Here is a 13,062-nt window from a genome sequence, read left to right on the forward strand (position 1 = left end):
AGAGACAGAGAAAGCGGGCAACAGTTTGGAATTCAGAATTCAGAATCAAAGTATATTTGTTCATTCTAAATTGGGCAACAGCCAAATAAATTGTCACAAACAAATAAGTAGTTAAAGCCCCTTTTAATATTGTTAGGAAATTTCATAATGAGCAATTTCCTTATCGAAATTACATATTAAAATAGCTTTCTTTATAAGTAGAAGAGTTTCCAGTAATATGTGAGCACTCCTCAGGGACAACAAAGGCTTTAATTTATTTCTGGCATGGAAAAAGTCTGTATATAATGTATCAGTAATTAAGCCGTCACCCAATTAGCAGTTTCTGCAATAAAAAGCAGTAGCATTGATCTGAGCTGACAGTGGTGTACATAAAAGCAAGGGGGGTCCCATAGCATGGACAAAATCGGGGCCACCATTATGCTCCCAGGTTTTCCAGCTCACGACAGAGGTGCCTGGTGTCTGTTCTCCTCTCCACACAGTTTCCATAACCCTTGAGCCAATTTTCCACCCCTTGCTTGCTAAAATTACAGAGAGGGGAGTCCTGCACAGTAGCAAATAGCATGGCTCCAACCAGGGTGGACTGATTTAAAGGCCCCCATGTCAGCCACGTAGTCTGCCTCTATGGTACATTCTTCTTTGGAAGCTGCTATACAGTGGCTTTTTACTGCAGGGCGAGGACAGAGTAGTCATCCCTTGACACAATGAAACCAAAACATTTAATGAAATGTGAAAGGCAGGAAAGTTATTTTCAATCATGTTGACAGCATGAACAGCACATTTATAATTTTCCACTAGACACAATCTATAAAAGTAGGGATACTTTACAGGTAGACTGTCCGTAAATGCTGTATAAATTTTTTTTTGGGCTACCATCTGTAATGTATTGAATTGTTCGGTTTAGTTCATTAACAGTTGCCGGAGGTTCCAGAATTGCTTTGGGTCCCAAGCGTGGGCCATCTGTGCCTGGAAAAGAAGTCCTTACTTGCATCCTTTGCCAGGAGGAACAAGAAGTGCGGCTAGACAGATCTACTATGGTGCTGACTGCCTTTGTGCAGAAATCTACCACCCTGTCGCAGTCCCGAGGCATTACTTTCATGCACTCAGGTGGTATGTATTTTCACAGTGATAACATGCACTAACGAAGTGTAAAATGCTTTTTTCCCCTCCCCTCCATGACGGCACCTTACTTGGAGATTATCCTCCTCCTCCAGCCAGGCAGGGACAGGAAGGTTCAAAAGGGCCCGCCTCCTCACTTATCTTCAGTGTCTTCCTGTCCCTGCCAGGCGGAAGATAGGACTACGTTCGTGCTCCGGTCGGGAGCTATCGCGGAGTGGCGGGTGCATTGCGCCAGCCACGGTCTTACCTTGGGCAAGTAAGGCCGTTCCATGGATGCCTGCCGCGGTCCTCTCCTTATTCAAAACTCGCACGCGCCAGCGCGTAGTGGCAGGCCGCGGCAACCGGACACTCAAAGGAGTACTTCCGGTTTCTAGGCTGCCTGCTGCCCGAGATTCTCGGCTCCGGCGGGTGACGTCATCTGGGGGCCTAATTGTGGTAGCCGGAGAGTTGCTGGGCCGGATGACGTCGGAGGTCCTGGGGAGACTTCCGGCCTACGTAGTTTTAAAAACTGGCGCCCTGGTCAAGTCGGATGTCGGCCTCTGACCAGAGAGTTTGCAAGTTTCCTGCAGCCTCAGATATCCGCACTTATGGATCAGGAGGAAGCTATGGACCAACCTGTAGCTGTGAGTGACATCCAGGTTGTAAGTATGGAATGCTGCTTGCACTGTTACTAAGTCTTTCTCATCTTTCCCCTTTTTCTGTATGGAAGAGTGACAAAGATAGCTCTGTAAAACCTAAAATATCGCCGAAATCTAAAATTCCCAGATGTCGCGTATGTTCGGCCAAACTCCCTGATAATTATGCTAAAAAACTGTGTGGAAAATGCATTGATAGCATTGTTAGGGAAGAAGTCCTGTCCCTAAAACAGGAATTGCAGTGCCTGATTAAGCAAGAAATAAAAACCGCTTTCTCAGATTTTTCTGCAGCTGCTAGCGTTCCGTCAATATCAAAACAGGGGCCCAGGAAAAAATCCCCCATAAAAACCTCTTCATCCTCCTCTGATGTTTCTTCAGATAGCGATGAGGATAGTAACAATTTTGACTCCGATGGCGATTTTAAAAATTGTCTATTTTCATCTGACGATATAAACGATCTATTGAAAGCGGTCAGGGATACCATGGAAATTAAGGAAGAAAAAGTACATAGGTCCGCCCAGGATAGAATGTTTTCAGTATTAGAAACTAAGAAGAAAAGGGTATTTCCGGAATCTTCCAAGAAATGACGCCAGAGCCCCAGTGCGGGGAAGACTGGGAAAATTTGTGGATTGCTGGGAAAAATACTCATGCAGCCACTGGTTACTAAATACCCTCCACAAGGGATACAGTATTCCCTTTGTCAAGAGTCCCCCCTCTCTATTTGTTCAGACTCCAGTTCAGAGCTCGGAACATCTCCAGCTTTGCATGGAGCAAGAAATCGAACTGCTAGTTCAGATGAACGTCTTAGTGCCGGTACCAACGAACCAAGTCAGTCTGGGCTGTTATTCCAGGGTGTTCTTAGTAAAAAAAAAAAAACGGGAAAATGCGTCTCATCATAAATATGAAAGCCCTGAACAGGTCCATAAAGTACAAAAGATTCAGGATGGAATCTATAAGAACCACGGTCAAAGTTCTACAAGAAGGGGTGTTTCTAGCATCCATAGATTTAAAAGATGCGTATTTTCACGTACCCATTCATCCAGGGTCACAACCGTTCTTGAGAATAGCGGTATGGGTCCAAGGGCATCTAAAACATTTCCAGTTTCAAGGTCTACCCTTTGGGATAACGACGGCCCCCAGGCTTTTTACAAAAATTATGCTAGAGGCAATAACCCCTCTGAGGAAGGAAAAAATAATGATAGTCCCATACCTGGACGACCTTTTAATAGTGGGGGACTCCCAGAAAGACCTAGAGACCAATCTATCCAAAACGATAGACAGACTGGAGGAACTGGGTTGGATTTTAAATCGGGAGAAGTCCCACTTAGTTCCCACACAAAAAATAGTTTTTTTGGGAATTCTCATAGACTCGGTGAGCCAAAAATGCTTTTTACCAGCAGAAAAGATCACAAAGATCCAATCCCAAGTAAAACAATTCAGGCAACAAAGATCCCACACCATAAGACAAACGATGGCCCTGATAGGATCCTTTACAGCTTGTATCCCGGCAGTGAAGTGGGCGCAAATACATTCCCGTCCTCTTCAGACGTTCATGTTAAAAATATGGAACCGAAGACAAGATTCTCTAGACAGTCTAATAACAATTCCGGATCCCATTCGGTCCTCACTAAAATGGTGGGAATCAAATTTAAATTTACAGAGGGGAGTTCCATGGATAGTGAGAGATCAGTTGATCCTCACCACGGATGCCAGTCTATGGGGCTGGGGAGCACATCTTCAAACAGTGTCAGCCCAAGGGGAGTGGTCACAATCCCAGAAGAGGTACTCATCAAACCACCGGGAACTTCTGGGGGTGTGGGAGGCTCTGAGTTACTTCTCAGAAGAGTTAAAGAGGTCCAACGTACAAATAAGATCCGACAACAAGACGGTGGTTGCATATATAAACCACCAGGGAGGAACAAAAAGCAAACAACTACAAGCCCTAGCCAACAAGATTTTCTTGTGGGCGGAGGAGAATCTCCTCTCCCTATCAGCGATTTTTCTAAAAGGGACGCAAAACATCCAAGCGGATTTCCTCAGCCGCAGGAAATTAGATCCGGGGGAGTGGAGTTTAAAAGAGGAAATTTTCCAGACCTTAACACAAAGGTGGGGGGTCTTCCCCAAATAGACCTCTTTGCAAACAAAATAAATGCAAAATGACCAACTTATTTTTCCCTAGATCCATGGGATCCGAGAAGTGCAGGAACAGATGCGCTAGCTCTTCCTTGGAATTTCCAACTGGCATACTGTTTCCCACCTCTGCCTCTGATTCCAAGGGTTCTCAGGAAAATAAAAGAAGAGAGGGCCGAGGTAATCCTAATTGTTCCCAACTGGCCGAGGAGATCCTGGTTTCCTCTCCTGGCAAAGATGTCCAAGGAGGATCCATGGATTCTACCCTGGTCGGAAGACCTCCTCTGTCAAGGGCCAGTTTTCCACCCAAAGACGCAAAGTCTGCACCTCTCTGCTTGGATCCTGAAAGGGCAGTCTTAAAATCGAAGGGTTTATCGGACAGAGTAATTAATACCATGCTAGCCGGCAAAAAAGATGTCACTAATAAAATTTACCGCAAAATCTGGAATAGATATGTTTCCTGGTGTTCAGAAAATACTTCTAACTCCCTGGGGAGTATTCTGTCTATTCTAGATTTTCTTCAAGAAGGTTTTAATAAAGGGTTAAAACCTAGCACTCTTAGAGTTCAAATTTCAGCTTTAAGTGCCTATTTAGATGAAAAAATAGCTCTTAATCCATGGATCATTCGCTTCATGAAGGGAACCGTCAGACTCAGACCCCGGAGTAGACCTCTGGTCGCTCCGTGGGATTTAAACTCTGTCCTCTCCGGTCTCACTAAACCCCCCTTTGAGCCCTTAGAGTCAGCAAATATCCGATATCTGACCCTTAAAACAGTATTTCTAGTGGCCATTACCTCTGCACGTAGGGTTAATGAGATACAGGCCTTCTCGGTTAAAAAACCCTTCATGACGATCAGGGACGACAGAATAATTCTAAGGTTCGACAATTCCTTTCTACCTAAGGTTGTCTCGGAGTTCCATAGGATGGAGGAGGTGGTTCTTCCTTCATTCTGTGAAAATCCCAGATCTAAAAAAGAAGAGGCTTTTCACACTTTGGATGTCAGAAGGTGTGTTCTGAAGTATATATCAGAAACTAAAGACTGGAGAAAATCTAATAACCTATTTGTCCAATTCTTAGGGGGTAGGAAAGGATTAAAAGCGTCCAAACCTTCTATTACACGCTGGTTAAAATCGGCCATCTCAGAAGCCTACATAGCAATAGGGGAACGACCCCCGGTAAATATCAAGGCTCATTCAACAAGGGCAGTTTCGACTTCATGGGCGGAAGAAGCATCCGCTTCCTTGGATCAGATCTGTAGGGCAGCAACCTGGTCGAATCCTCATACCTTTGTAAAACACTATAGGATAGATATTGATTCTAAAAGAGACCTATCCTACGGTAGGAAAGTTTTACAAGCAGTTGTCCCTCCCTAATTGACTAATCTGTTAGTTCTCCAAGTAAGGTGCCGTCATGGAGGGGAGGGGAAAAGTTGAATTAGTCTTACTGGTAATTCCTTTTTCGCGAATCCTCCATGACGGCACCGCTTATATTCCCCCCCCCCCCCCCCCAAAAAAAAAAAAAAAGACTAGTTATAAAATTAAATAATTAGTCTAGAGTTATATGTATGAGATTTAATATGTATAACAGAGAATAGATAAGTAACTGGTGAAGGTCACGAATGAGTGTGTAAGTTTAGGGCCTGTCAAGTCCAGAAGACACTGAAGATAAGTGAGGAGGCGGGCCCTTTTGAACCTTCCTGTCCCTGCCTGGCTGGAGGAGGAGGATAATCTCCAAGTAAGGTGCCGTCATGGAGGATTCGCGAAAAAGGAATTACCGGTAAGACTAATTTAACTTTCTCGCCCAGTTTCCTTGGGGGACACAGAAGACCTTGGGTATAGCTCATCTCCCTAGGAGGCGTGACACTAAGTGAAGACTGTTAAGCCCCTCCTCCACAGCTATACCCTCAGCCTGGAGAGAGAGACTGCCAGTTTTTGCTTAGTGTCCAAGGAGGCAAGACACTCCCTGCTCTGCAGGGCTGCTTTCTCCTTGTTTCAATTTTAGTTTTTTACTTTTTTATTTTATTTTTGTTCCAGATCATCAGGGATAACAGAGACGCACTAGACCTCTCTGTTCTCCCGGGGTTGAGCTGCGCCAGTGCCGGTCACCCGCACTGCTGCCTCCCCCACAGAAGGCAAGGTGGATCAGGGCAGCCTCGCTCCCCTACATCCCGCCAGCGCAAGGGTCGCCCGCACGCCAAGTCCCTCTCCCAGCGTCCTGCCACTACGGTGCCAGTAGCTGAAGGGGCGACCCTGCTGGAACGGACCGAGGGTGAAGACGACTATGGTGAGAGAGAGGCTTCTCCAGCCCTACGTCCCCCGTCCCCCCCCGGTCTCCTGCGTGCCTGACCCTATACTGGGCCTATGGACCCTTCTGCCCATGCTAGACCTAGGCTGGCTCCTGGGCTGTCGCAGGGCGACATTCTGCTCCCTCTCTCCTGGCCTCCAGGACATTGGCACCCTTCTCCCTACAAGAAGAATGCCTAGGGAGCTGCGGAGGTCCGCAACTAGCTGCCCCTGATGGAGGGGTTATGCAGGCGTCCACCCTCACAGACCCGGTCTCAGGGTCCCCCTCCCTCTTACCGGCCACTACTTCAGGGCCAGAGGGCCCGCGCCTTGCTGCCACTGACCCTCCCTACTCTCACGGACACCGTTCCAGGGGAAAGGAGGTTGTAGCTGCCGGCCATATGGAGCGCTGTTCTAGGCAGGTGCCCGCTCCAGGGGTGAAATGGCTGCCGGGGGCAGGGTCCTCACTTCCGGACAGCTGGGTGGGCACCGTGGCCTGCAAAATGAGCGCTTCAACAGCCCCGGCCGACCGTCGGAACAAAACTTGTGTTCCACTTCAAGGCCGCGATCCCGCTCTATCCGGGTCCCCGGCTCGCGGGGTGGGCACCCGCGGCCGGTATGTGCCGCTCCGTAGGCCCGGCTGGTACTTTAAGTACTGTGCGGCCCCGGTCATCCGGGCGCCGCTAAAAATTTAGGCCCCGGCTCTTACGGCCCGCGGGGTGGGCACCCGCGGCCGGTATGTGCCGCTCCGTAGGCCGGCCGGTACTTTAAATACTGTGCGGCCCCGGTCAGCCGGGCGCCGCTAAAAATTTAGGCCCCAGCTTCACGCTACTAGGCCGCAAATTCAGGCCTCTGTTGGAGGGGGCTGGAACTTCTCCAGGCGCGAATTCTTCCCGCCTGGAGGTTCCCCCGCCCCCAGAGGATCGCAGTGCCGCCCCCCAGGCCGGATCCCTGTTAACCCTTTGGGTACAGGCCGGCTTCCGATGAGCCTGTATGGGTGGATCTGTGCCCTGTAGGTGGCCCCCCCTTTTATTTTATTTTTTTCTGCCTCAGTGAGGCTGTGTGTTAAAAAAAAAAAAAAAAAAAGAAAGTTTTTATTATATATATGACTTGTGGGCTGCGCAGGACGCTGCAGCCTCATCTCAGAGTGCTGCCTGTATACATGCCCCCCTTCCATAGGCGGCATGGTGTCGCGCTCCCCGGCTGCGGCGCTGCCAGGGTCTTTTTTCCCCTTCTAGGTGGTTTTCTTGCCCTTTCCGCGCTACGGCGCTGGTCAAGTGCATGCCTTTTCTGTAGGCAACATTCGTCACCCTCTCCAGTTATGGTGCCTGCCATGTGCAGGACCCCCCTCCTGGGCGGGATACTGCACTCTCCCTAACTGCGGGTTGGCCTTGTGCATGATCCCCCTTTCATTGGCGGCCTACTGCAGTTTCTCCGGATACAATGCTGGCCATGTGCACGACCCCCTTCCATAGGTGGAACACGGCACTCTCACTGGGTTCGCTGCTGGCCATGTGCGTGCCCCCCTTCCATAGGTGGAACACGGCACTCTCACTGGATTCGCTGCCTGCCATAGGCATGACTCCCTTCTGTGGACGGCATTCGGCACTCTCACTGGATTCACTGTCAGCCATGTGCATGACCACCTTACATAGGCGGTATGATGTACTCTCATTGGATTCACTGCCGGCCTTGGGTATGCCTCCTTCCCGGGTGGCGACATACATACACTCCCTCGGTCGGTGGTTGTTCTCTCGCCGGTACATTGTTGGCCATGTGCATGACCCCTATACATAGCGGGGTGCTTGCACTCTCTCTGGATCCGCGGCCGGCCATATGCATGACCCCTCTTCTGTGGGCGGTGTACGCACTCTCACTGGATTCGCTGCCGGCCATGGGCATGCCTCCTTCGGTGGCATACACACTTTCTCACCGACTGCTCGCATTCTCCCTGGATGCGATGCTGGACATGTGCATGACCCCCCCCCCCCCCTTCCTTTTCTGGGCGGCATACTACACTCTCACCAGATACGTTGCTGGCCTTGAGCATGGCCTCTAACATGGGTGGAACGCTTGCGCTTCCATTGGATACGGTGCTGGCCTTGTGCGTGACCACCCCTCATTCCATGGGTGGAATTTTGCACGCTCACAAGATTCAAGGCTGTCCTTGTATGTGCTGTACTGGACTTGCACATGTTCCCCTTCATTGGCGGAGTAGTTACACTCTCACGAAATTTCGGGTTGGGTGAATTGTTGCACACTCACTTAATGCTAAGATAGCCCTGTGCATGCCCCCCTTTTTCACTAGGTGGACCTCCTGCCTTCCTGCTGGATACTGTGTGGCCATGTGCATGGCGCCTTTCTGGGCGAAGTATGGTATGCCCTACTTCTCTGACGTAGGTACGGCCTTGGGCATCACCCCCTTTTTGGGGCAGGCCTTTGCATTCTTGCCCACTGCAGTTTGCCAGGTACATTTCCCCCCTTTTTCGGGGCGGTCAGTTTGCGTTCCATCGCATACCATACTAGTCTTGTGCATAACTCCTTTCAGTTTGCACTCCCGTAGATACTGTGGCACTCTGTGGCTGGCCCTCTTCGCTGAGTGATATATTTTTGCAGTGAGCGGACGTTCTTGTGCGTTGTTTCCTTCTCGTCCCGTAGGTGGGTTGGCCTTCTCACTGCTTACGGGGCTACTCGTACGTATGCCTCCTTTCCTCCTGCGACATACTTTTTCTCTTGGGATACGATGATTGCCGCAAGCCTTGCACTATTCTCTAAGGAGATCATTCTGTCCATCTGTGTAAGCCTAAGGTGTTGTCCAATAAACAACAAATGAATACCTTATATTTAAGTAGACGGGCTCTACTGTTCGCTACTGCACAGAGCTGGGTGGTACTCATTCATTTCGTTGGCCCATTTGTCCTTCCGCGGCATTGTTTCCCTGTGCTAGTGGTCACATGGTCGAGAGCGCTGTCTGCAGCGCCCTTCGCATTTTATGTTGGCTCTGGCGGGACTACGGTCCCCTCGCCTAATACCATTTCCTCCTCTTCGGGTGCAGTGTGGTATGATTCTTTCCGGATTGGCGCCCTCGGTGCTTCAGTCTGATCTGCTACCAGGTTCGGGCCGCTATTCTTGGGAAGGTCACCCAACTTCTCTTGGGTGCTCGCTTATACAGGTCTGGGGGACCTCCACCTTGGGTTCTTCAGGGTATTCGCCTTCTGCGAGGCGGTGAACCGGGCGTCTCTGTGTAGCGGTGTTCTGCTTTTGAGCTGTCCTATGGCCTCTCTGTTGCCCACTCCCCCTTTCGGTTGGAGGGTGTTATACCGGCCTCTGTCTCGCCTGCCTTTTCTCGCCGGCTCTGTTTGGCTCCCACTCGGTACAGATCATTCCGATGTGGCGTCTGTTCCGGCCACGCTTCAGAGGCTGTTCCTTCACTGCCCTTCCCTCTGGGGAAAGCATGGTTGTTCATGTGGATGGTTCTGGTGTTCCTTTTGAGTCTCCCTTGTCCACACTGGCTGTACTAGCTGTGTGCCTAGTTACCGGGTCTACCGTTTTCTGTCCTCCCGCTGGGTGCAGATTGCGTTTTTTCCATTTTAGGCAATGTTTCTGCTTTGGATTCACCTTCTCGGTAACTTGGGAGGACTACCATTTGGTCAGGATTGTCTTTTAAATCTCCCACACCGGAACTGTAGTCCGTCTTCCTGTGGTGGCTACATTGGCTTCGGCTTTAGCCTGTCTTGTCCTGGCGGTTGCTGGGCGGACCCTTCGGTTCCTGTCCGTTTGTCCTTCTGCTTCCCCACTCTGGGGGGATACGGGACAACCTTGCTCGGGGGCCGACGGGACCAGTTCTACCGACTGTTCTACCCGTGTTACGGGTCTGCGCCTGATCATTGGGTTTTCACCCGCTTGCCCAGGCAACTCTAGTGGGCTCGCTAGTGTTCGCTTCTAGCCGAGTTTTTCGTCCAGGATCTGTGGTAGGACTTAGGGTTTTACCTGGGGTTCTGTGGGAAGCTGGGCGTTCCCCCACTCTGCCTTTCTCCATGGTTCTGTCTTTCTCCAGTCCGGCCTGGACCTGGGGCTGGGACTCTGTTGCTTGAAGTATCAAGTGTCATTCCTGTCCTTCCTCTTTCAGCGTTCCCAGGCCCTCTGGGCCTGTCAGGAACTTCTTCCATGGAGCGGCTCTTGGGTTCCTTTGTACTGTCCTCCGGTACCGTCCTGGGAACTACATACTAGGCTCTTGGCGCTCCATTTTTTCCTTGGAGCCGTTACAGAAGTTCCCTCTACTAACAGTTGGGTTTCTGTAGCCATCGTGTCTCTGATGGGTGCCTGAGTGGCGGCCCTTCTTGTTCCGAGCCTTCTGTCTTCCCCCAGGACAGGGCTGTTCTCCATTCCGTCTCTTCCTTCCTTCTGAAGATGGTGTTTGTCTTTCATTTCATTGAGGCAGTCGTCCTCCCCTTCCCACCCCAGGGAACGTTGGAGATCTCCGACTCTTGTCGACATTCGGTCTCTTGTGTTTCCAGGAGGTCCGTGCAAAGGGTTGACGGCCTCCAGGGTGGCTTTCCTCCGCTTTCTCAGAGTGGCTCTTGTTGTGGTTGCCGCACCAAGGGCAGGGTTCTGCTTTTGGTGTCACCATTCATTTGGCCAGAGTTGTCGGTTTTTTCCTGGGCCGGAGGCATTAGGCTTCGGCCATGCATTTGTGCAAGGCGGTCACTGGTCTTCCTTGCACACCTTACCGAGTTCTACAGGGTGCATACTCGGGCTTCGGCGTATGCTGTTTCGGGCCGCCTGGTCTGCAGGCGGCGGGTTTTTTGATGCCTTCGGGTGCTTCGCCTTGGGGCTGTGGTCCCTCCCCCTTTGGACTGCTTTTGAACGTCCCAAGGTCTTCTGTGTCCCCCAAGGAAACTGGGCGAGAAAACGAGATTTTTGTATAACTTACCAGTAAAATCTCTTTCTCGCTCTTTCCTTGGGGGACACAGCACCCACCCATTCTTTGTTCTTCTCTGACTGTTTCCGAGTTTGTTTACCCTTTGGGTAGTTGGCTTGTTGGTTCCAATTTTTGGACTTTGCCTTTTCTCACTACTTGGACACGCAACTGGCAGTCTCTCTCTCCAGGCTGAGGGTATAGCTGTGGAGGAGGGGCTTAACAGTCTTCACTTAGTGTCACGCCTCCTAGGGAGATGAGCTATACCCAAGGTCTTCTGTGTCCCCCAAGGAAAGAGCGAGAAAGAGATTTTACTGGTAAGTTATACAAAAATCTCGTTTTTTTTTTCCACCCAATGTAAATGAGGTTTTTGGAAACACCATTCACTTGCACTATACTGTAGCTTGCTGCTAATTTTCTATGTGGATTCTACGTGGGAATTCCACACGGTGTCAACATAGTGGAACAGTTTAGTTCACACCAATAAGATGGGATGAACAGCAATGGCTAGTGGGACCAACAGTGTCAAACATGGTTGTTCAAACTGGACAGCAGGCAACACAGTTGAGTTTGGGCTTGCAAATCAATGAATTGTAGCATAATGCAGTTGTATGACAGATTACTGTATTTTTTGCCCTAAAAGACGCACTTTTTTCCCCTCAAAGTGGGGTGGGGGGAGATGTCTGTGCGTCTTATGGGGCAAATTCTAATGAGCAGTTCAATTATGGAAGCACTCATTATTACAGGAGGACCGGGGAGCATGAATGCAGTGCTCCCTGTGCAGGCTGTATACTCATTGCTTCCTGGTCTTCTTCGGCCACATGCACTGCTGTTTCCTGCGCACGGCATGAGGACGTCAGTGCACTCTGAGAAGAGCAGGAAGAGCGCTGGATCTCAGGAGCGGCAGCGGCGTCCGGAGCAGGAGAGGTGAGTTGATCTATTATTTTTTTTCTCTGATCTGAGGTCTGATTCACAAGGGGGGCTTATTAACATGGAGGTGTGATAGGGGAGGTCTTAGAAACATTGGGGGTCTGATTGGAGGTCTGATCTGAGGTCTCATTGGAGTTCTCATAAACATTAGGGGTCTAATCTGAGGTCTCATTGGGCATTTGATCTAAGGTCTGATTGGGAGTCTGATCTGAGGTCTTAATAGGGGTTTTATTAACATTGGGGGTCTTATTAAAATTGGGAGTCTGTTATTAGTTCTGATTAACATTTGGGGGTCTGATTGGAGGTCTGATGAGAATTTTTCTTTCTTATTTTCCTCCTCTAAAACCTAATGGGTATGTCTCTGTTGTCGTCAAACCGCAATGGAACTGAAGGATCTTATTATTAGTCAATTGAGACGGGATGCAAATGAGCTCTTAGCAAGCTCTGCCTTTAATGCTGCCAGATGTAAGGCAGCTATCCGATAAGGCAATGTTCGACCTTTTAAAAGGCCTTGAGACATGACTTGGGTGTAATTAAGCCAACATCTCATCTGCAGACAGCTGTTTCAGGGTGAATGATCCTCATCAGTGCAGAGCAGAAAGTACTGGCTTAAAGGGAACCGGTCACCGCTAACAGTACCTTATTGCAGCCTGTAGCATGATTATAAAGGTGTCTGTGTCTTTTCTGTACAATGCGCCAAAACTCTGAAAAAAAAACTTTTATTCAACTGGCCGCACTATGTAAACGGTAGTCTTGAAGTCAAGGGGGCAGCGGCTTTCTCGCCTGTAGTCAAGCGTGCCCTGCCCCTTTGCCCACCCCTTAGTATTTGATTGATAGGATGTCCAATTCCTTCACTGCTGGGCGCTTGAGCGTAGTCTCGTGCATTCGCAGGCTCTCATGTGCGAGTGCCTTATCATTGAGCCTACCTCACAGCGTAGTGGAACAGTGCGCAGGCGCCGGCACTGCAGGGACACCGCGCATGCGCATGATTACATTTGAGCGTCCAGTGGTGAAGGAATTGGAATTCCTATCGATCAAACGCTAAGGGGGC

At 49.8% G+C, this 13,062-nt stretch overlaps 1 protein-coding gene across 2 annotated transcripts in view; it reads left to right on the forward strand.

The window, feature by feature from the left end:
* Nucleotides 1-13,062, forward strand: part of UBR1 (ubiquitin protein ligase E3 component n-recognin 1) — a 144,732-nt gene that overhangs the window by 79,094 nt on the left and 52,576 nt on the right. For both annotated transcript variants that reach the window (XR_005774952.1, XM_040412845.1), the window contains exon 30: nucleotides 902-1,107. Coding sequence is in view for 1 of the 2 variants with exons in the window: in XM_040412845.1 (XP_040268779.1) it covers nucleotides 902-1,107 (206 nt within the window). In the remaining variant the exon portion in view is untranslated. The remainder of the gene's footprint in view (nucleotides 1-901; nucleotides 1,108-13,062) is intronic.

This window comes from Bufo bufo, chromosome 11 (genome assembly GCF_905171765.1).
Source record: "Bufo bufo chromosome 11, aBufBuf1.1, whole genome shotgun sequence".
NCBI lineage: Eukaryota > Metazoa > Chordata > Amphibia > Anura > Bufonidae > Bufo > Bufo bufo.